General features: G+C 52.5%; 1 protein-coding gene across 6 annotated transcripts in view; it reads right to left on the reverse strand.

Annotated features, from left to right (window-relative positions):
* Positions 1-2,759: 2,759 nt before the first annotated feature.
* The window catches only part of TBC1D2 (TBC1 domain family member 2), a 62,770-nt gene continuing 42,096 nt past the window's right edge, over positions 2,760-23,433 (reverse strand). For 5 of the 6 annotated variants that reach the window (XM_009188437.4, XM_031654346.1, XM_003911457.5 and 2 more), the window contains 7 exons: positions 17,184-17,294; positions 14,453-14,640; positions 12,607-13,083; positions 7,223-7,343; positions 5,085-5,270; positions 3,986-4,107; positions 2,760-3,298 (listed from right to left, as the gene is read on the reverse strand). In XM_009188437.4, coding sequence (XP_009186701.1) covers positions 3,091-3,298; positions 3,986-4,107; positions 5,085-5,270; positions 7,223-7,343; positions 12,607-13,083; positions 14,453-14,640; positions 17,184-17,294 — 1,413 coding nt within the window. In that variant the 3' untranslated portion in view covers positions 2,760-3,090. Of the gene's footprint in view, positions 3,299-3,985; positions 4,108-5,084; positions 5,271-7,222; positions 7,344-12,606; positions 13,084-14,452; positions 14,641-17,183; positions 17,295-20,714; positions 20,854-23,433 lie in introns of those variants that run through there. The other variant, XM_009188438.3, reaches the window with a different exon arrangement.

Here is a 23,433-nt window from a genome sequence, read left to right on the forward strand (position 1 = left end):
CTCTGAGCCCTGTCTACTCATTGGTAACCTGAGCTTGGCCTGGGTGAGTTGACGCCGTAGGACAGGCAGTTCTCAATCCCAGCTCCCTGTCAGGGCCTGAGGAGGCAGTTAGTCCTCACTGTCCTGTGTCCCCAACCCTTCTGTGTATGAGAATGCCTAGGCCCCACCACAGGCTCCAGGCATAGGAACCTAGCACCAACATTTTAAAAAAGCTACTCAGGTGATTTGTGTGTGTGTGTGTGTGTGTGTGTGTGTGTGAGACGGAGTTTCGCTCCTGTTGCCCAAGCTGGAGTGCAATGGCTCACGATCTCGGCTCACCACAACCGCTGCCTCCCAGGTTCAAGCATTCTCCTGCCTCAGCCTCCCAACTAGCTGGGATTACAGGCGCCCACCACCACGCCCGGCTAATTTTTTATATTTTTAGTAGAGACAGGGTTTCACCATGTTGGCTAGGCTGGGCTTGAACTCCTGGCCTCAAGTGATCCACCTGCCTTGGCCTCGCAAAGTGCTGGGATTACAAGCGTGAGCTATGGTGACCGCTACTCAGGTGATTCTAAGGTGCAGCCAGGTTACATAGTGTTGGGTCAAATGCAAAGTACCACCCACCCCTCTCCCCAGGAGGGCAGGGAAAGAGCGTAGCACCCAGCTCTGAGCAGAGCTTCTCCTCTGCCTGGGGTTGGGGGGATGTGGGGAGATGGAGGAGAGAGGAAGAGAAGCGGAGAGGAGGAAGAGAGGGAAGAAGAAAAGGGGGGAAGAGGGGAGAAAGGAGGAAGAAGGGAAGGAGAGGAGAATGGGGAAGGAGGAAAAGGGGGATGAGGGAGGAAGGAAGGGGAGGAAGGAGGGGGAAGGAAGGGGAGGAAGGAGGGGGAAGGAAGGGGAGGAAGGACGGGAAAGGAAAGAGGGAAGGAAGAGGCGAGGGGAGGGGCAGGGAAGGGGAGGGAAAAAGGTAGAGGTGGGCTGCCATTTATCCAGTGGCCCCTGTGCCCATTGCCTGATTCTTTTTTGATTGCTGTTGCTGAAGAGGGAATGTGAATTCCAAGGCTAAAGGCAGAGGGACCCCCTGGGCCAGAGCTCCCCGGCAGCTGGGGCTTTTGCAGGCCTCAGGGCCCCACAGGTGGTGTTTCCTTCATAAGAGGGCTGCTCAGCCCGGGCGCGGTGACTCACGCTTGTAATCCCTGCACTTTGGGAGGCTGAGGTGGGAAGATCACGAGGTCAGGAAATTGAGACCATCTTGGCTAACATGGTGAAATCCTGTCTCTACTAAAAATACAAAAATTAGCTGGGCGTGGGGGCGCATGCCTGTAATCCCAGCTATTTGGGAGGCTGAGGCAGGAGAACCGCTTGAACCACGGAGGCGGAGGTTGCAGTGAGTTGAGATTGCACCACTGCACTCCAGCCTGGTGGCAGAGGGAGGCTCTGTCTCAAAAAAAAAAAAAAAAAAAAAAATTGGGCTGCTTGTTCCCATCGGTGGCACTTTCCTCTGTGCCAGGCTCCAGGCTCTGCACCAGTTTACCTGCTTTAGCCCTCCTAGGAGCCTCATGGGGCTGGACCTCTCATCATCCCGACGACCAACCTAGGGGCACAGTATCCAGCCTGTGCAGGGTGCAGCTGGGCCCCTCGGCCGCCCTCAAGCCACCAGCACACTTCATCAACAGTTTGGTGGTGAAAGGGCCTCAGCAGATGAAAGAAGTTGAGCAAGAATGAGAAAGGCAGTCAAGCCACAGTGCAGGGTATTCACAGAAAAGCGGGCCCTGGGGCCAGCCAGGAGCCTATGTGGACAGGGAGGAGAGGAACCCTGAGCATCTCCTCCCCGAGGCTGCACAGGCGGTGCAGTGTAGGGAACTGGGAGCCTGGTGCACCAACCCCTCAAATTCACACCTGTGGGTGACGGTAGGGCTAGGGACCAGCCAGGGCCATCACGGGGCCTGTCCATGGTCCCCAGTGATGGGGAAAGCTTCCTCCCCAGCCCAGATGGGAGCCTCAGATCACAGCCAGGAGGTCCCAGGGCAGCGTCCCCTAATCCTGGGTGGTTTTCCAGAGAGGAGGCTTCCTTGTGAGAACCCCCCACGCCCAGTCCTTCATACCAAAGACAGCCAACTCAAGGCTAGGCCAGCACAGACAGAGGTTTTGCTGAGAAATGAGTTGCCAAAGTCACTGGTATGGCCTTCACCCCCTGCCTCAGGTGGGGACAGACTGAAGCCTCTATTTGCTGAGGAGGGACCTGGAGGAGCCTGACCCTGCACTGGGGCCACAGTGGGTGCTGTGACGAGCCAGCCCTGGCTTGCGCTGCAGCAGTCTCCACTTGCCACCTTCTCCTACCCTCCCAACCACCCATTTTTCAGAGGAGAGGTGACCCTCCGTGCCCCAGCCTGTGAAGTGGGCAGTGGGAGGTCACAAATGGGGCACCTGACCCAGGGCTCTCTGCCCAACCCCCACACCAAGTTCCTGGTGGTGCAGCACACGGGGTTTCCCTGGGATCCCCCCAAAATGGACTGTGAGCAGAAAGGAGGAAACAGGATTCAGTACATGGAGAGCATCCTGGATGCAGACCCAGGCAGCACTGAAAAGAAGCTGCTACCCAGAAAGACGAAACTCTAACATCTCAGGGAACCAGGCAGGGGCTGGCCCTACAGATGCTCACAGAAATAGCAGCCAGAGATGCCCTAGGCTGGAAGGCTGGTGGTGGCACAACCTGGCACCGTGGGCCCATCCAGGAACAATTGGTAACTGAGAACTGTTTAAGTCCCAAAGCTTATGAATGATTTCCACCATTTACATTGTTTCATATTGATATAACCTAGAGAATGTTCCAGGTTACTCTATAGAGGCAGTGCTCTTGCTTGTTTACATGCCAAAGTGCTTGTGGAAGAGGTGACAAAAGGGTGGCACCCCTGGGTAAGTGCATGCCTATGAAGAAGTAGCCCAACCAATGGCTTTGCAGCATACAATGTCCCAGTGGGGAAACTGAGGGCCAGAGAGGGGAAGGGACGTGTCCAGGATCACATGGTGATGGGACACCCAGGGCTGGGCCACTGGTTCGTGCCCAACCTCCACGGGTGAGGAAGGCTTTGGGGAGGGGAGGTGGCCAAGTCAGGCCTCCCCCTCCACCTCGTCCTCGCTGGCGCAGCCCTCGGACATGGCTCTGCGCTGGGATGTCCTCCTCTCCATGTACTCGGCCTTAAGCTGCTCCAGCTCCCGTAGCTCAGCCTCCAGCCGCTCCCGGTGGACCATGCGCAGCTGCTGCAGCTGTTTCATGCGGAAGGGGTTCATGTCGTTGAAGGCGATGTTCATCAGCTTCCTGGGAGGAGGGCACAATCAGCCCAGAGCACGTCACCCCACCTGGCTGGCATTTACCCACCTGGCTGGCGTTTACCAGGCTCTCCCAGACAGACATCCCCACATTCCTTCTGCCCTTGTGACTGAGCCCTGGCCCCTGCCCTCAGGAGGAAACAATGAATAAGATGATTTCCACCCACAGAGATATATACTGAGGCAGGAGGAAGATCAGAAGAAAGACACCTAACCTAGCAGGGACGGGCTGGTCATGGAGGGCTTCTTGGAGGAGGTGACATGTGAGCTGAGTTTTAAAGAATGAATAAAAGGTGACCAGGCAAAGAAGATAGTAGTGGTAGAAGTGGCAAGGAGGCATTCTAAGTAGAAGAAACTGCAAGGGCAAAAGCCCGGAGGTGAGGTTGTCCTAGGAACTCGTATAATTCTGTTTTCCAGGAACACTGGCCTGGAAAGTGGATGTTCAGGGTAGGGGAAGGTGGGGAAAAAATGAAACTCCATGGAGGCCTCAAATGCCATATGTTAAGGGGGCAGACAGATCACTCAGACAGTCAGACTTCCCCGAAGATTTCTAAGCTATTAATAGGAGCATCAGCGTCACTTACCAATTTCTACTTGCAAACATCAGCCTGCCCTCTGCTATGTGTCCTGGGGGTAGGTGAGTGGTGGGAGTGGCAGGGGGGTGGGGGGTCCTCACCGGCTGTTGGAGATGGTCTTGGTGAAGAAGCGCAGGTACTGGTAGATTTCCAGGCCATTGTGTAGCCTCAAGATCTCCTTCTCATTGTACTTGAAAACGGCCAAGGCATAGCGAAACACCACCTGGGGGTAGAGTGGGGGCTCCGGTGGGGCATGGGAGGCCAGGCAGGTCATCCCTGGAGGGAGGGAACCTGATAGACCCAGGCAGTATGGAAGACCCTGGACTGGCTGCAGAAGTTGAGGCCTGGAGGCACAATGTGCGGGGGAGGGCTCCAGGGGGCTGGGGGAGACTGAATACCCTCAGGGGGCACACAGCTTGAAATCTGGGGATTTGGACAGAGTCCTGGCTCTAGCCTGTCTTGTCTCATGACTGTGGGTGAGGCATGCCCCTGTGGAATCTCATGGAGTTAATCTGTATCTTTACGTGGAGCTTTGGCAGGAACCAAACAAAACAACAGGCCAGACGCGGTGGTTCACGCCAGTAATCCCAGCACTTTGGGAGGCCAAGTCGGGCAGATCACCTGAGGTCAGGAGTTCGAGAGCAGCCTGGCCAACATGGTGAAACCCTGTCTCTACTAAAAATACAAAAATTAGCCAGGATTGGTGGCGTATGCCTGTAATCCCAGGTACTCCGGAGGTTGAGGCAGGAGAATTGCTTTGTAAACTGAGGTGTAAACTAGGGCTGAGTTGGGGGACCTGCCCAGGGTCTCCAGGCAAGGTCAGGACAGAGCTGGGTCCAGACCTGAGCTCTGGTCTCTTAATCCAAGGCTTAGTCCAAACAAGAGGAAGAAAAGGAGGGCCCAGGTGACTGGGGGGGGGGGGGGGCAAGGACAGCATAGGGATGTGCCTCTCTGATCATGCTCACACCTCATCTCCACGGAAAGGAAATCCCCCAACTTTAGGACATATCTTCAGAGGCAGAACCACTACTACTTCTCATACATGCAAAGCACTTTACAGTTGACAAAGCCATGCTCTCAGGAGACGTTCCCAACAGCCCTGACAAGTAAGCGTTGTCTTCCCATTCTCCAGGGGCAAAGTCAAGACCCAGATGGGTGAAGGGACTTGCTCAGGGGCCCCATCCCCTGGCAGCACCCTACCTTGGTCCCCTCGTACAGGAAGGCATCCCAGACCCGAAGGAGGATGTTGCTAATGAGACTGTCTGCAAAGACCACGAGGAACCAGTTGAAGGTGATGAGGGAGAGATCCACGTGGTGCTGCCCCAGGTGGGCCATCAGCCTGGGCAGCTTCTCCGAGAGCAGGTCCTGGAGCACCCGCTGGTCCACCTGGAAGCCAGAGAGACAGCCTGTCATCTGCAGCCCCAGGATAAGGCTGCCTCCCTCCCTGCCCAGCCTTCCTACCCAGTCAGTCCACACACAGTCCTGAAGCTGCTCTGGGCAAGTTCTTTCCTGTTCCTCAGGGAGCCAGAGCCCAATCTAGCTGGGAGTCAGGTACAGCATCATATCACTCCGCTGCTCCTGACATAGGCCAGAGTCCTCTGGACCAGGGCACTGGGCTCTGCAGTGGAGCCGTGTGGGCTGGCACGTTCTCAGCCCCCTCACCCATCTGAATCCCTTGAGCCAAGCAGGAGCTCAGGGACCAGCTGATCCTCCTGGCAGTTCAGAGACACTGGTCTCATGCCCACAGGCCTTGGCAAAATGGAAACTTTGTCTCTAGGCTTGTATCAGCTGACATCCACAGCCCCTTCTCTATACCCAATTTGTGCCTGACACCTAAGATGCTAGACGGATGTCTGGTCCAGGGACAGGTGTGTGTGTGGGAGGGCATAATGTCCTGCCTCGCCAGACACCAAGGAGTCTTCTCAAAGCAGGGTGCTCCTGGCCACAGTGGCCAGTGACCTCTCCTTGTGGCCACTGTCATGCCTCTGTCCTTGTTTCAGTGGACGGGTTAACCACTTTCAGCACTGGCTCCTTCCCTGGCTCCAAGACATGGTTCTTTCGTGGTTTTCCTCCTCCCTCTGTGATGACCCCATTTTATTCCCCTTGCTCTTCCTTCCTGGAACTGCTGGTTGCTCAGTGCTCTCCCCTCGCTTACGTCCTCTTCCAGGCATTAGCGTCAGCTGTGGCAAATAGCCAGTAGCTCCCATCCTCCCTCACCCAGAACCCTGGGTCATCTACGGAGGCCAAGTGTCCAGTTCAAAACCTAAGGTAACTCCCTGAGTCTGAGATGCCACTGACCTACTGAAGGATTTACGGATGAACTGATACCATGCCAGAAATTTACTTCGAGATAAAGCAGGAGGAGTGGATGGGAGTTCAGAAGAAATAACACTGGCTCCCTGGGTTGATAACTGAAGCCAGGTGATAGACATATGGAGGTTCATTATACTATTCCCTCTATTGTATTGAATGTGGGAAATTTTTCATGATAAAATATGAATAAAAGGGTCATAGAACACACATCAATTTCAGAGATGTTAAGATGTAAAAACTGGCCGGGCGCGGTGGCTCAAGCCTGTAATCCCAGCACTTTGGGAGGCCGAGACGGGCGGATCACGAGGTCAGGAGATTGAGACCATCCTGGCTAACACAGTGAAACCTCGTCTCTACTAAAAAATACAAAAAAAACTTAGCCGGGCGAGGTGGCAGGCGCCTGTAGTCCCAGCTACTTGGGAGGCTGAGGCAGGAAAATGGCGTGAACCCGGGAGGCGGAGCTTGCAGTGAGCTGAGATCCGGCCACTGCACTCCAGCCTGGGTGACAGAGCGAGACTCCGTCTCAAAAAAAAAAAAAAAAAAGATGTAAAAATTAAATATGTACATTTCCTAGCCTGCCTTGCAACTAGGACAGCCATGAAATAGTTCTGACCAGTAAACTGCAAGTAGAAGTTGCTGGGTCAGGGAGCCAGGTCCTGGTGCTCACCTTCTGCTCCTCCTGGCCTAGGCCATGGCCACAGTGCTGGAGGTGATGCGGCCATTTTGTGACCAGGAGGTGATGGATGTGAGGATGAAGGCCACATGCCAGAGATGGCAGAGCAAGGAGCTAGGAGCCTGAACCCAGTGGTTCTGCCTGGTCATTTACTATCTGAGAAAAATAATCCCCCACTGAAGCTGTTGTTAGGTTGGGCTTCTCTTCCATGCAGCCAAATGCACTCCCACAGTACAGAGGGAGAAAAGGAAGCCTGACAGATTCCCAACTTTCCTGAGAGCCACAGGCTTCTAGGAACAGCTCTGGGGCACTGCCCTGCATGGCTGCCAAGTCCCCTCCCCGCCCCACTCACCTGGGATGCCGTCAGTGTGTTGGAGTAGTAATCAGTGGGCATGATGGTCTCCACAATGGCCACCAGGCACCAGAAGGCGCTCTCCTCTTCCTCTAGGACCAGCAGAGCGATGGCCGCCAGCCTGGAGTGGTAGGAAAGGAGGCCTGGATTGATTACAGAAGTCGTGGCCCTGCCAGGCAGCACGTGGCAGAGGTGGCTTCCTGGGTTCCAGGGGGAAAGTCCTTCCATGTGAGCACCAGTGCAACCCCACTCCCTAACCAGACTGGTGCTCCTGGCACCTGGGGTGAGACAAACGCTCTTCGGGGGAGGATGACCGGCATTTTCCAGAGCAATGGGGATCACTTCAGAGCAGGGGCTCTGGAGTCAGGCTGCTTGGGTAAATCCTGATCTTGCGGCTTCCTGGGTGACCTGGGACAAGTTACGGAACCCCTCTAAGCCTGTCTCATAATAATCACAGGACTGTTTTGAGGATGCACAGAGCTCATTCAGTGCCCCACACGGTGCCTGCCACACAGTGAGCTCTTTATAAATGTGAGCTATCCGCACCTTAATATTCACAGGCTTTGAGACCTCGGCAAGCACGCTAACCTCTCTGGACCTCGGTTTCATGATCTGAGATTAGATATTTATTGTTAGCGAGATTAACAATATCTATCCCCCCAGGGCCATGAGGCGTCTTGAGACAGACCTACCGTGCCTCGCTCACTGCCTGGCATTTACCAGGTGCTCAATGCACATAACTTTTTTTCTCCTTTATTTCCCCTGCCCACCAAGTTAGCATAAGGCTCTAATGAAATCATGGGTAAGAAACAAACAAAAACCCACAGGGCTGAGCAGGGAAGTCTTCCTGGGATAAGCACTGTTTTCTCTACTTCTCCCATCTTCCCTGGCAGCTCCCATCCCGGGCCAGTCCAAGAAGACGTTTTCCAAAAAATGTCTTTCCAGGGACTACTGGTCTCCCAAGATGCGAGGTGAACACAAGGTTCTATATTCAAAGATATCTGGGGAATCCTGCACATTCTAGCCCTTGGAGGGTTATGATGTACACAGTCTTAGTAAAGCCTCTGAGAAGTCCTGTGGTAACAAAATCCTGTGGCTGATTCTAACCCAGCGTCACCCAGGGGGTCCACAGAACCCCTGTTGTCCATTGCACCCATGGGGGCTGAGTAGAATGAATGTTCCTCAGAGGACCCTGGGGAGATGTCGCTTTAGAAAGCCTCTGACTCTATGGTCATAACGAGCATTTAAGGAACACATTCCGTCATCCATATACTCATGCTTCTTTGGGTTCTCTCTAGATTAGATCATGACCTCCACCTTCTTTTGAGGCTCACAACTCTTAGAAACATGGTTGAATCCCAAAAGAAAAAAGAAATATCCCTTCTCTTTCCCCAGTAGAGTGGGAAGGAATTTCTCCCAACTATGGTTCAAATATTTGTATAAAACCTTCCTGAGTTGAAGCTGAGTGGATGAAGAGAACATTCACAGGTCTCCTGGGAAATAGGAGGCTCTGTTCTCTCAGAGCTGGTGGGGAGGGACCTCCACAGGTCACTGAGTTCAAGGATAGCAAACGTGGCATACACTGGCCTCTATTCTCTTTGTCTGTGCCCAGGGCAGACATAACTAACTGATCATGGCAGCATTCCCTTTGCCTAAGCCCATGGTAGACATAAATAATTGATCACAGTACTCTTTCCCACTGAGTCTGAAGGCTGCCTCAGAAACTCTCTCAAGACAGGGCTCCAGGCAGCTGCTTCCTACTGGTTGTTTCTGGTCTAGACAAACTCCTTATTGCAGTGGTTGAAAAACCAAGACCCAGAAAGCAGAAGTTACCTGCTCAACATTATATAGTCAGTTGGCGGCAGAGTGGAAATAGAACCCAGGGCTCCCAAAGTCTACTCCAGTGCTCTCTCCACTCTATCCTACCCTGTTCCCCCTGAGCCTCAGGATGGCCTCAGTCTAGGGGTTAGCTGCCAGCATTGGTTTGGACTTCAGCACATGTTAAAAAGTCAGTTATCTGAGGCTGGTGGCTAGGATTTACTAACTGCTCAGGGGTATGGCTGAATTCGAACCTAAGGGCATTCAGGGCCCAGGTAGGCTTGCAAAGAAAGGAGTATGTCGATGGGGGAAAAACAAACTACTTTTAAAGCACTGTACTTATTTTCACAGGGAAATGGGTTTAAAACGTTTGCTCTAAATTAGCATTAGCTCATCACGGTGGTCTCCATCACTATCTAAACAAGCTGGATTTGTTGCCTTAGAGGCAGGGTCTGTCATCTTGAGACATCAAACATGCAGTTCTTTTTCTTTTCTTTTTTTGAGACAGAGACTCACTCTGTTGCCCAGGCTGGAGTCCAGCTGCATGATCATGGCTCATTGCAACCTCTGCTTCCTTATCACCTCAGCCTCCCAAGTGGCTAGAACTACAGGCATGTGCCACCACGCCTGGCTAGGTTTTTTGTTTTTTTGTTTTTTTGACAGGGCTTTGCCATGTGGCCAAGGCTGTCTCAAACTCCTGGGCTCAAGGGATCCACCCACCTCAGCCTCTCAAAGTGCTAGAATTACAGGTGTGAGCCACAGCACCCGGCCCACACATGCAGTTCTAATGGCTACCACTAGATGGCAAAGAAGACATGTGTCAGGGACCTGCAGGCTTGGGCTTAGAGCCTTCAAACGAATACCTTGCACATGCCACATTTGAACAGGCTTTCTATTATGAAATGGAGTCTTGCTCTGTCGCCAGGCTGGAGTGCAGTGGTGCGATCTCGGCTCACTGCAACCTCTGCCTCCCTGGTTCAAGTGATTCCCCTGCCTCAGCCTCCTGAGTAGCTGGGACTACAGGCACCCGCCACCAAGCCCAGCTATTTGTTCTATTTTTAGTAGAGATGAGGTTTCACCATGTTGGCCAGAATGGTCTCAATCTTTTGACCTCATGATCTGCCCACCTCAGCCTCCGAAAGTTCTGGGATTACAGGCATGAGCCACTGCGCCTGGCCTATTATGTTTACATGAACACCAATTATCTGCACTTGCATATCAAATTTAAGTAAAAATACCATTCAGAGAAAGATATTTTAGAAAACCCATCTGGGGACCTTCCGCCTCTCTTGGTCTCAGTTGTCCCTTCTGCGCCCCTCTGTGGCCTGTGTGCTGCCTCCTTCTACACAGGGAGAAGGTTCTCGCCTTCTACGAGGCTTATCTCAAGTGCCCGTCCTGCTATAGGATTTTTCTCTGCCCCTTCAGCACAGGTTGAACTTCAAAAGCAGGTCTCAAGAAGTTTACATCTACATAAGAGAAAGGTTTCTGTGGGGCCTCAGCACAGCCTCTGACTACTGCTATTTGGAGAGAGGGCAGGTTGTAGAAAGGACTGGGTTTGCGGGCTGGGGGCAGCCAGGGCCCAGGGTAAGCAGTTGGCTGGGCCAGCATTTGTGGTGAGGCAATGGGCGGGTTCCTCGGCCTCTCAGACCCTCTCATGTTTCATCTGGGCATGGGGGCACCAGTGAAGGTTTCTGTGAGGATTAAATGCCATCAGGTGTTAAACACCTGGCATCCAAGAGGCCCCCATTATGCATTACTTCCTACCTGGCCTTTGTGTGAAATGCAAAAATTATTATTCATTCTGATCTCATAGCTTCCAGCTCCCTTCACAGCTATTCTTACAAGAGGCTTTGCAGGTTTTGTTTCTCCTGGATTTTAACATGTTCAAACAAATGAGGAGTACAGGGGCTTTTGTCAGACTGTTGAATGAATGAAATTTCTACAGACCTGCCCTGTGGCAGGCATTTAGCGTGGCATGAAATCTGAACATATTTTCCAAGGAGGCTTTGACTGAGAGGCATTACTGTTGGAGTTTAACTCTTAATTCTCAGGAATTGTACATATACATGCTCAATGTCACCCAATTTTAGGCTGGAAATAGAGTATGAAAAATATCTACCTTTGGAAACCACTCAAATTTGAGTAAGGACACTGAATGTTGATTCTGTGTTAAATAAATGTCACGCGCTACCTATTCTGAAAAAAGAGCAGTATGGCTTATGTAAATTTTGCTTAGGTATATGTGTGTTTAAAGTAAATTGAGTCAAAACTTGCTTTGGGAAAATATCTGCAACTATGCAGCTTCTACTGAAATAGCTGGGGCTGGAGTAGGGGGATGACAGTCCCTCAACAGTCTTGGAGGGGAGACAGCCCTGTGAACCAGGTGACCTCATCCCCTATCCCCAGTCCCTCCCTCCATCCCCACCAATTGGACCAGAAGTGGAAATTATTCCTGACTGGGCCAATCAGATTCTTTCTTTGGGGAATTTAGGCCTGGAACACAAGGGGTGGGGTGAGAAGACTCACTGAAAGGCCCAAGACTCAGGGGCTGAGGTCTCCATTCTGACAGCCTTGATGGTCCCTAAATGTCCAAAGAATGAATGGACAGAGGCTGGTCTGCTGAGAGAGAAGGAAGCAGACACACATAATGAAGAGAGGCCAGAGGCCATGCAGCTGCAGAAGGCAGCAGAGCAGTACCTTGGTGCTATATGAGCTTAGGGGATGGCATCCCAGGACTGTGGCACGAAGGCTGCCCCCTGGGGTTGTGCAGGGCTGTGGCCCTGCTGCAGAGAGCAGCTGCCTTGACTTCCAATGACCATCTGGTCCTCAGCTCTGTTTTCTTTTCCTGGCTTCTGTGAAACCCCCTTGTAACATTTAGAAAGTCCCTTTTCCCAGGGTCTTCTGCATGGGTTTCACTGAAAGCAAATGATTCCTGACCCAGAAAGTCCTGCCATGTGGGTGGGGCCATACCCTGTAGATTCCAGCAGGTCAAGGTTTGAGATGCCATGTGAGTTGTACCTCCCCAAGCACAAATCAAAGGAGAGAGCAGGGACAAGGGGCCTGGAGCTCTGAGCTCTGGCCCATCTCTATCTTAAACATGTCCTCTCACCAGCCTGTGGTGGGGAACCTGAGCTCATGTCTCCAGGTTCTTGGGAGGCTCCAAAGAGAGAGAGAGCAGTGCTCTAAAACAGCAGTCCCCAACCTTTTTGGCACTAGGGACCAGTTTCATGAAAGACAATTTTTCCATGGACTGGGGTGGGGGAGGGGTGGTTTTGAAACTGCTCCACCTCAGATCATCAGGCATTAGATTCTCATAAGGAACACGTAACCTAGATCCCTTGCATGCAGAGTTCACAATAGGGTTCATGCTCCTGTGAGAATCTCATGCTGCCGCTGATCTGACAGGAGGCAGAGCTCAGGTGGCAATGCTGTCTCGCCCACCGCTCACCTCCTGCTGTGTGGCCCCATTAACAGGCCACAGATGGCTATCGGTCCATGGTCTGAGGGTTGGGGACCTGTGCTCCAAAAGGTAAAGGTCACACCTTCACTGGGCTTTGGTGGCTCACCTGTTCAGGCCTTGGCAGTAGCCGATGGTGGGGTTCTGCCAGGAGAAGGCCAGAAGCACCCGACGGAGCTTGTCGGGGAAGCTGGAGGTGGGGCAGGTGAAGTGCTTGTTGTTGGGGAAGGTCCGGTTCAGGTCCAGCTCAATCTGGCGGGCAGCAGGGTGCTCGCGGGCCCGGCCCCGGCTCAGCAGTTCCTGGTAGCAGCCTGGAGTGTGCAGGTGCTGGACACGGAGGTGGACCAGCCACCTCCAGACACGAGGCCGGTGTTCACGGGGCACTCCTGCCCGCAGTAGTTGCTTGAGTTCAGCTGAGGGCACAAGCTCGCCCAGGGCAGCCCAGCGCTCCCGCAGCGGCCGATCCACAGCCTCGAGGCCCAGCAGGTGGTGGGAGCGCACCTCCAGTGCCTGGATCTTGGCCAGCAGCTTCAGGTCTTCGACCTCATAGTCGGGCACCGTCAGGAAGCCGTACTCATCATACTTACTGCCAGCAAAAGTCCATGTTAGCAAAACCTTGCAGAGCCCTTCCCTAGATAAGGAGTGGAAGGGACAGGGAGGACCCCAGGCCAGGTTCCTGCCCTGCCTTCACTGAGGGTTAACCACACAGCAGGTCACTTCAGTTCTCCCAACCTCAGGTTGCGAATCTGTATAATGGGTATAGGAATCCCTGCTCTGCCACCTGAAGACCCAGTGAGATCCTCTGTTGTAAGATGCTGGGGGCCTAGGCCGGGCGCGGTGGCTCAAGCCTGTAATCCCAGCACTTTGGGAGGCCGAGACGGGCGGATCACAAGGTCAGGAGATCGAGACCATCCTGGCTAACACGGTGAAACCCCGTCACTACTAAAAAATACAAAAAAAAAAAGATGCTGGGGGCCTAGATAATGCCTGGTACACAGTAAATGCTCAAGAGATATTTACTAATTCTATGCAAATATAAAGGACCCTCTTATTACTCCATGCAGCCTTAGGCCCAAGGAGTCCCGCACTGTGCATACAGAACCCCATTTACCACAGCCAGTAAGCCCAGGGATGGACGGGGAACAGACGGCACCAATGACAGGCAGAGGTGGGAGAGCTGGGGACCCCTTCCAGACGGCCTTTCATTTATTCAACTCACCTCCACTCTATGCCCTGCCTGCACAATCTCATTTAATCCTAATGATCCTGCAAAGCCGGTGTATTTGCCCAAATCTTGTATCTTCTTTTCTTTCTTTCTTCCCTTCCCTTCCTCCCTTCCAATATATTGCCCAGGCTGGTCTCAAACTCCTGGCCTCAAGTAATCCACCCAGTTCAGCCTCCCAAAGTGCTGGGATTACAGGCGTGAGCCACTGTGTCCAGCTCTTTGCACACATCTTATGGAGGCCGAGTACAAGGCTCAGAAAGGTAAAGGGAATTGTCACACATCGAGAGAGCCAGGACTGGCTCCAAAGCTCGAGCTTCTGCCACTGGACTACTCAGCCTCCAGGGGCCTTCGAGCATAGCCACGCTCCTTTCTGTTGTATTTAACCGCCCGTGTCCACTGTGTGCAGCAAGGGCTTGGTGCAGAGGAGATGACCTGCTTGTCTCCCCGCCTCCCCTCCCTGACAGGCACATCTGGGAGGCAGCCTGGAGAAACAGAAAGCACGGGGCTCTGGAGGCAGCCTGTGCTGCAAATGTACTGTAGGGCTGTGGCAGGGGGCTGCCTCCTCTGAGCGTGAACCATCTCAGCTGCAGCAGCATGCTCATGCATGTGAAGATCAGGGGAGGTGATGCTGTGCAGGACTTGCACGTGGTTGGCAGGACCTGGCAGCAGGGAAACTGGGGAGGAGCTGCCAGCTCACATAGAGCAGCCCTGGCTGGGCCGCCAGGCTCACCTGATGGGGTTCAGCTCGATGCTGTCAGATGAGGCCTCCCCTGCTTCCCACTGCAGCGCCTCCTGGACAAGCTGCCTCAGCAGCTCTGAGCACTCGCTGGTTTCATCCCCCAGGGCCTCCTGCAGCCTTCTTAGCCCAGCCAGGTACTTGCTTTCCACTTGGCAGTTTCTGGCTTGGAGGTAGGCGCACTGCAAACAGGGAAGGGCTGGTCAGGCTACCTGGTGGGAGCTGGGCGGCCCCAGAAGCCTGAGGCCTGAATAGCTTTAGGCAGCACAGCCCTTCCAGCTCTCATCTGCCCCACTCCCGACTCCCAGACCTTCGTATAAGGGAAAGGAGACGGGCCCTGAGGCCAGTGGTTTTCAGCAAGGTGGGCAAGAGAGGAACGGGCCCAGGTTGGAGCTGGTTCAGAAGAAAGAGGAGAGGGGTGTGCAGAGACAGCACAAGCTCTTACACAGGTTATGGTCCCATCCTGGTTCAGCCACTGCTAGCTGTGTGGCCTGTGGCAAGTTACTTAACCTTTCTGTGCCTTAACTTATTCATCCATAAAATGAGGATCATACAGAGTCTGCCTCAGGATTTGGGTGAGGATCAGATGAGCGGATGTGTGTAAAGCCCTTCCCAGGGTGCCTGGCACCTGGCAGGTGGTATGACTGAGCAGCTCCCAGGGCACGGACACTGCCCTTGTGGCTGCCCTCTGCTGCCGCCACCTAGGCTCTTTTTGTTCCTCCAACACACATCCCTCCCACTTCACAGCCCTCCTGCACCCTCTTCCCTTGCTTGGGACACTGCCCCCCCCAACCCCGCCTCACCTTGAACTTTTGTGTTTCCATTTATACAAGCTGGGTGGTACTAGGCAAGTCAGGCAAGTTCCTTGTTTTCCATTTTTGTGAGATGGGGACAGTGAAAATCTGCTCAAAGCACTGCCATAACCTCTGGGCCACCCCGAATCCTATCTCATCCTGGGGTGGCAGCAAGGGAACAATTCTGTTGCACCTTTGCCCGGCTGCCATCTCCAAACACTTGCCGGGCACCAGCTCCAAGCCATCCTCTGTGCCTGTTCTTCTACCTATCCTACCTGGTGCCCACCTCTGTCGCCTGGGCTGCTTCCTGAGTCCCACCATTAACACCTGTTTCAGGGATTGCTTGCTTTTTTTTTTTCCAAGAGAGTCTTGCTCTGTCCCCCAAGCTGGAGTGCAGTGGCACAATCTTGGCTCACTGCAACCTCTACCTCCTGGGTTCAAATGATTCTTGTGCCTTAGCCGCCTGAGTAGCTGGGATTACAGGTGTGCACCACCACGCCCGGCTAATTTTTGTATTTTTGGTAGAGGAGGGGCTTTGCCATGTTGCCCAGGCTGGTCTTGAACTCTTGGGCCCAAGGATCCACCTGCCTCAGCCTCCCAAAGTGCTGGGATTCCAGGCCTGAGCCACCGCACTTGGCCCCTTCTCAGGGATTTCTGCTGCTGATTCCAAACAGTCTCCCCACTTCCAGGCTCACCGCCTCAAGCCCACCCTCCTGAGCAGTCACAGCAGTCTTCTCGGAACAGGAACAGAAGTCTGATTGAGGGCTTCTCCACTCAGAATCCTTCAGCTCCCCAGTTTCCTTGGAGTAAACTCCAAACTCCTCATCTCCAGCCTCATGTCTCACTCTCCCCAGCCCTGCCCCCTGCCTCTCAGACCACACATCTTTTACCATGCTGTCTCTTTTCTGGAAGGTCCTTCTCCACTGCTTGCCTGGGTAACATTAACTCACCCTTAGGACTCAATTCAGAAGGTACATTTGAATTGGACCCCCAAGAATCCCATAAGCCCAAGTGCATCTTTTTTTGGGGGGTGTGGCGGGGACGGAGTCTCGCTGTGTCGCCCAGGCTGGAGTGCAGTGTCTCGATCTCGGCTCACTGCAAGCTCCACCTCCCGGGTTCACGCCATTCTCCTGCCTCAGCCTCCCGAGTAACTGGGACTACAGGCACCCGCCACCTTGCCCAGCTAATTTTCTTTTTTTTTTTTTTTTTGAGACAGAGTCTTGCTCTGTCGCCCGGGCTGGAGTGCAGTGGTCGGATCTCAGCTCACTGCAAGCTCCGCCTCCCGGGTTTACGCCATGCTCCTGCCTCAGCCTCCCAAGTAGCTGGGACTACAGGCGCCTGCCACCTCGCCCGGCTAGTTTTTTGTATTTTTTAGTAGAGACGGGGTTTCACCGTGTTAGCCAGGATGGTCTTGATCTCCTGACCTCGTGATCCGCCCGTCTCGGCCTCCCAAAGTGCTGCGATTACAGGCTTGAGCCACCGTGCCCGGCCTTTTTTTTTTTGTATTTTTAGTAGAGACGGGGTTTCACAGTGTTAGCCAGGATGGTCTTGATCTCCTGACCTCATAATCTGCTCGCCTCGGCCGCCCAAAGTGCTGGGATTACAGGCGTGAGTCACCGCGCCCGGTCCCAAGTGCATCTTGATTGTGTTACACTCCCTCGATAGTCTACACCCTCCTTGCGGGCAGGAACCAGCCTTATTGGTCTTGATGTCCCTACCCCATAGCTACCTAGTGAACGCTGCTGAACAAATGACTCAGCCACCAGACCACAGGGGAATGGAGAAGAACCTGATACGGGCCCTGCTCACAAGGGTCAGTTCAGACGGAGAGCAGCAGACAGGAAATGAGGAGAGTGAGACGGGGTGGGCAGCATGGGGACCAGCAGAGGGGCTGGGGATGGAGATGGCAGGAACAGGGCCCCACCCCACACCTTCGTCAGGAGGGCCTTCTCCTTCTCAGCCACCTTTCTCCAGATCTTCGTGACCTGGTGGATCTCGGAGTTGAGGAAGCGGTTCTGGGTCCGGTAAGCTTCCATGTCATCCTGGAGAAGAGAGCGAAGTATGTTATGAGTTGGACATAAACATCTCCCTGGTCCTGGGTAGTCACACCCTCAAATGAGCCCCCAAAGCTTCTTTTCTTTGGAAACTTCCAATAATGGCAACAGAAGAGGAAGTCTGCAAGAAAAAAAAAATTACTTATAGCCCCCTTCTCTATTCTCGATGTCAGCATGATGTGGTAAAGGAACCAATAGGTCTGAATTTAAGCCCTGGGTGATGTCCTGGCTGGAAGGCTTCAGGCAGGCCACTGAACCACTCTGACCCTCTGTTTCCTCATCTGTAAAAGGGGCAAATACCAACTAACCTACTGGGCAGTTGGGGGACTAAGTGAGATAATGTGTGATAACACTACAGGGACCAAAACAAAGCAAGTGCTCCACTAGTGTTTGTTTTTAAAATCAACATATTTTATCATATATTTATAATCATACTGTAAAATTAACTCAGTGTCACTTTGAAAAACCTTTTGATGTTGCTACATAAGCTTCCCAATGATCATTTTCAACCTCTGGTGATGATTCTATTGGGTGAATTTACCAGAACTTACTCATAATCCTTTTCCTGTCATTTTTAAATTTGAGCCCGGGGTGTTTGCAGTTGGTTTTTGATTATGAATAATGCTGTGATGAACATCTCTGAGTTTGCCTTTTGTAAGTTGCCCATCCAGTGGAGGGAATGAGCTCCCTGCTGCTGGGACATACAAGGAGAAGCTGGACAAGCACTGGGAAGGTTCAAGCAAGGACCTGAGCCTCAGAGAAGAATCAGCTATAGTAGCGGCTCTCAATTCTGCTCAGATGGACAGTACAGAAGCCGTTCAGTCACCTAACACATGCTTAGAGCTATACCCCACAATTCCAGGGTATTTACTGGCTGAAACTCAGGCCCTTTCTCTCCCATTGTCGTATGGGCTAGAGGCAAGTGCAAGGGATGCTGCAGCAGGGATGACTCCAACATGGCCTGATTGATTTGGAAATGAAGACCATCACACAGAGTTTGGGGCACTTCCTCATCAAGGTCACATGTGCACAGCCCACAGGTGGTCCTGGCCCTCCCTGTGTGGGCCTTCACTCCGGCCAAGATGATCGCCAAGGTCTTCCCAGCCTGGAAGCTCCGATGCATGCCCAGGGGCTGATGCCCTCCGCCCAGACCCTGACACACTAGAAGGGCCTCTGCTCCCAGGGCAGGGAACGAATGCTCCCCATTGATTTCATCATGTCATCCCGACTCACTGCTCCCCTGGGGCTCTCTGTGGTGCCCCAACCCCGGCCACCCCTGCTTTCATCTCTCTCACTGTGCCAAGGCTGAAAGGCTGTGCCTCCACTCAGTTTGCTCTCTTCCTTCTCCTGGCTGGACCCAGGCAGTTCCAACCCCTGGTGCCACCCTCCTCCACCTATCCAATCCTGTCCCTGACCTAGATAAAAAGACAGCTTCACTGTCTATCCAAAATGCTGCTGTGTGTGCCAGCCACTCTGCTGGCAAGTTTCTGCCTGCTTCTTCTCCACGGTCCCCATATCCTATTCTTATGTGGCAAGAAGTGAAAATCTTGTTTGTGGTGCAGGGACCAGTCTCCCATGAGCATCAGGCCTTTCCAGGACCACTCCCCACTCTCTCTGGAGTCTAACACTTTAGTGTCTGGAGATATAGAAACTTATGAATACAGACGCTGTGCAGGCTTCCTGCATCACTCCCTTCACCAACACCATGAGGCATATATTCTCTCACTTCATCCTCCCAGCAATCCTAGAAGGGATGTTCTTTTATTATTCCTATAACAGGCAAGGCCTCAGAGGCTCTGAAAGGGGAGATAACTTGCCTAAGGCACAGCCAGTATAAGGCAGATGTGACCACACCCAGGTCTGTCTAATACTTTTTGTTTGTCTTGCTTTGTTGCCCAAGCTGGAGTGCAGTGGCGTGATCATAGCTCACGGCAGCCTCAACCTCCCGGGCTCAAGCAATCCTCCCACCTCAGCCTGTCAAGTAGCTGGGACTACAGGCATGTACCACCACGCCCAGCTAATTTTTTGATTTTGTAGAGACGAGGTCTGACTATGCTTCCCAGGCTATTTTCCAACTCCTGGTCTCAAGCAATTCTTCCACCTCAGCCTCCCAAAGTGTTAGGATTACAGGTGTGAGCCACCGTGCCTGGCCAGGACTGTTTCATTCTAAAGCCCCAACCACCAAACTTCCTGCTGCGCACCATCTGAGCTCCCCACCAGCTGGAATCCACCTGGATGCCCATACTCTAGTCCCTGCCCTCCAAGGGTTGGTTGTCCTTTGGTGTCTTCTGGCTACACGCATGCAGGCTCGTGTGACCTCTCCCACCCATCAGACAGTACAACAACACATTGAAGATGCTGGCGTTGGCCATGTACCGGCACCGCCTGGTGGTTAGCGGCATGAATGCTGTGGCCCCACTGTCTGGGTGGCAATTCTATCTTGACCGCTGAGCCCCTGGACAAGTTACTTAACCTTTCTGTGCCGCATCCTCTCATCTGGAAAATGAGGATAATAACAGCACTGCCTCATGCTGCTGGGAGAGGAGTCTGTGAGTTAATATGTGCAAAAGGCTCAGAACAGTGTCTGGCATGTGGCAAGTGCAACGTGAGCACTGTCTCCCTCACTGAGTTTGCACGACAGCTCGAGAGCTACTGTTCCCTACCCTGCACCCATCCCCTCAGTCGGCTGACAGAGCTCCGAATCCAATGCCCGGGAACATACGACAAGCCCCCTGCAGTGGAGGAAAGGACCTACCACGACCTGGCCCATCTCCCTCACATCCACAAGGCTGTGGGATAAATATTAAAGTGCCCTAATTCCCACTTAACAGATGAGGAAACACGCACAGAGAAAGTAAGTCCCCCTTGTCACGAAAGAGAGCCAGGATCCAAACCCAGGTGTGTTCAGCCCATGGCAGGTGCCCCGCAGGCACTGTGTAGAGAAAGCAGACCCAGCTCTGGCGCCGGCCACTGCTCCACACCGCTGGGTCTCCCTCCTTGATACCACCCCTTCCTCCTCCCAGGCCTAGACGTGTTCATGGATATTTATTTTTCTTTCTTTTTTATTTTTAGAGACAGGGTCTCACTTTGTCACCCAGGCTGGAGTGCAATGGCATGATCATAGCTCACTGCAGCCTCGACCTCCTGGGCTCAAGTGATCCTCCCGTCTCAGGCCCCTCAGTAGTTGGGACTACAGGTGTGTGCCACTACACCCAGCTAATTAATTTTTAATTTTTTGTAGAGACGAGGTCTCATTATGTTACCCAGGCTGGTCTCAAAATCCTGGACTCATGCAATCCTCCGACCGTGGCCTCTCAAAGCACTGGATTACAGGGGCAAGCCACCATGCTCGGCCACACGCTGGTATTTCTAAGGCTTTGGAAAGAAGGCTTTTGTCACATAAGATACCCTGCTTCCAGCCCCAGCGAAGGCACAGACACGCCGGACAGGGAGGCAGAGTGAGCACAGCCTGGAACAGCAGTGGCAGTGGGCGGCGTCGGGCAGTACCTCTCCCTCCAGCTCGGTGCCCTACCTTGAGTGTTCGTCTTGGCTCAGAACTGTAGGGAGGAAAAAGAGAAACCTCAGAAAAGAGAAAAGCCATAGGACAGTCACCAGTGGAATGAAAGAAGGAAAACTCTGGAGAAGGGGGACTGGGGAAGAAGAGAGCCAGCCTGCCTGCCTTTACAGGAAGTGGGAGCCCGGGAATTCTCTTTGGGCCATGCCCGTGGACTAGGCCCTGTGCTTTATGGAAGGCGGTGGCCCGGGTGTGGGAGGCCAGGTTCTAGCTGCAGCCCTGCCTCTTGCTGCCTGATCCTGGGCCAGTCCTGCCCCCTCACCCCAGCTTAGCTGTCCCTGCCAGAAAAGGAGTGGGGCAGACTAGATTTCTGAGTCTTTCCTGATCTGATATTCAAGAGGTCAATGATCCTGTTCTCAAAACCAAAGTCTGAATAACAAGGGGGCATTTCTTAAAGTTGGGTTCCTCAATCACAGGGCAGGCAGGAAACCTGAACACTCTCTATCCTCAGACTCAAGACAATGGATATTTGATGGGTCTTCTAAAAGCTGAAAGATAAGGAACACCAACTACATGCAACTCTTTCTCTTTTCTCTTTTTTTTTTTTTTTTTTTTTTAATAGAGACAGTGTCTTACTCTGTTACCCGGGCTGGAGTGCAGTGGCGTGATCACAATTCACTTCAGCCTCGAACTCCTGGGCGGCTCAAGTGATCTCCCACCTCAGCCTCCTGAGTAGCTAGGACTATGGCGGGTGCCACCATGCCTAGTGAATTTATTTTATTTCTTTTTAGAGACAGGGTCTCGCTATGTTGCCTAGGCTGGTCTCAAACTCCTGGGCTTGAGCAATCCTCTAGCTTCAGCTTCCCAAGTAGCTGGGACTACAGGCACATGCTACTGTGCCTGGCTTATTTTTTTATTTTTTTGTAGAGATGGGCTCTCGCTATGTTTCCCAGGCCGGTCTCTAACTCCTGGCCTCAAGTAATCCTCCTGCCACAGCCTCCCCACATGCTGGCATTACAGGTGTGAGCCACCCACACTTGGCCTTATGCAACCCTTTAAGGCACAAAGCACAAAACACTGGGCCTCTGAGGATCATCCACTAGTGTATTCTTGGTTAATGTGAATCACATACCCAGAGTCTCCATGTAGCTGAGCTCACTGATCAAGAAAATTCCTGAATATGTAAATTCAGGGGCACACTCAGTCTCCTAGTGAGTCCATGATTACAATCAACTCTCAGGCTGTCTGAAGCCACCTGGCTGATCTAGCGTTCTCTCTCTCTCTCTTTTTTTTTTTTTTTTTTTTGATTTTTTTTCCTTTTCTTTCTTTTTTTATTATTTTTTCTTTAAGATGGTGTTTTACTCCTTCACCCAGGTTGGAGTGCAGTGGCACGATCTCAGCTCACTGCAACCTCCACCTCCTGGGCCCAAGCGATCCTTCCACCTCAGCCTCCAGAGTAGATGGGAACACAGGCGTGCGCCACCACAAATCTTTCTGACCCCTGTGTGCTGCGCTATCAGGGCTTGCATAGTGGATTCTGGCAGTATGGGTGGAAAGAAGAGGAAGACGCCTGGCTGGGGGCAGGCAGGGTAGAAAAGCAATCAGATGGAAGCATTTTCTCTGCTGTGTGGAGGGCTGAGAGCTTTCTAATCATCTAGCTGCATTTGCATTGGAAAGGTTATATTTTATTTTAACCCAAAAGAATCTCTGATTTCAGACTAAATAAAGGAAAAGATTCAGGAACTGGTTATGTGGGTTTTCGGTCTTTGCTGAATGAAAGGGAAGTGAATCAGGTTTCACGTCCTTTTCCTTTGTCCTTCTAACAGCCCTAGTCAAGAGGACTAGTTGGGCTATTTGAAGAGAGGTGAGATAACATGCCCAAAGTCACACAGCTAGAAAGAGGCAGAGCCAACAGCCAAACAGGTCAGTCAGACTTCAAAGCTTGGGTGGTGGCCACTCTTCAACACTGCTCACTGAGAGTTTTTCTCTCAAAAGCTTCCTGATTTCTTTTTCCTTTTTCTTTCTCCATCTGCCCTCACCCACTAGTTCCTTGATAGAGTAGCACAAGAGTTCTCAAGGTTATATGTCTATATGTACAGTCTCGTGTCACTTAATGATGAGGATACACTCTGAGAAATGCATCATTAGGTGATTTCTTCCCCCCCCCCCCTTTTTTTTTTTTTGTGACAATGGAGTCTCACTCTGTCGCCCAGGCTGGAATGCAGTGGCCCAATCTCGACTCACTGCAAGCTCCGCCTCCCAGGTTCACGCCATTCTCCTACCTCAGCCTCCCGAGTAGCTGGGACTACAGGTGCCTGCCACCACACCCAGCTAATTTTTTGTATTTTTAGTAGTGACGGGGTTTCACTGTGTTAGCCAGGATGGTCTCGAACTCCTGACCTTGTGATCCGCTAGTTGATTTCATTGTTGTGCTAACATTATAGAGTGGACGTAGACAAACCTAGGTGATTTAGCCTACTACACACCCAGCTAGATGGTGTAGTCTATTGCTCCGAGGTTGCATACCTGTGCACCTGTTACTGTACTGAATACCATAGGTGGCTGCCACATAATGGCATTTGTGTACCTAAACACATGTAAACATAGATAAGG

This window comes from Papio anubis, chromosome 13 (genome assembly GCF_008728515.1).
Source record: "Papio anubis isolate 15944 chromosome 13, Panubis1.0, whole genome shotgun sequence".
Classification (NCBI taxonomy): domain Eukaryota; kingdom Metazoa; phylum Chordata; class Mammalia; order Primates; family Cercopithecidae; genus Papio; species Papio anubis.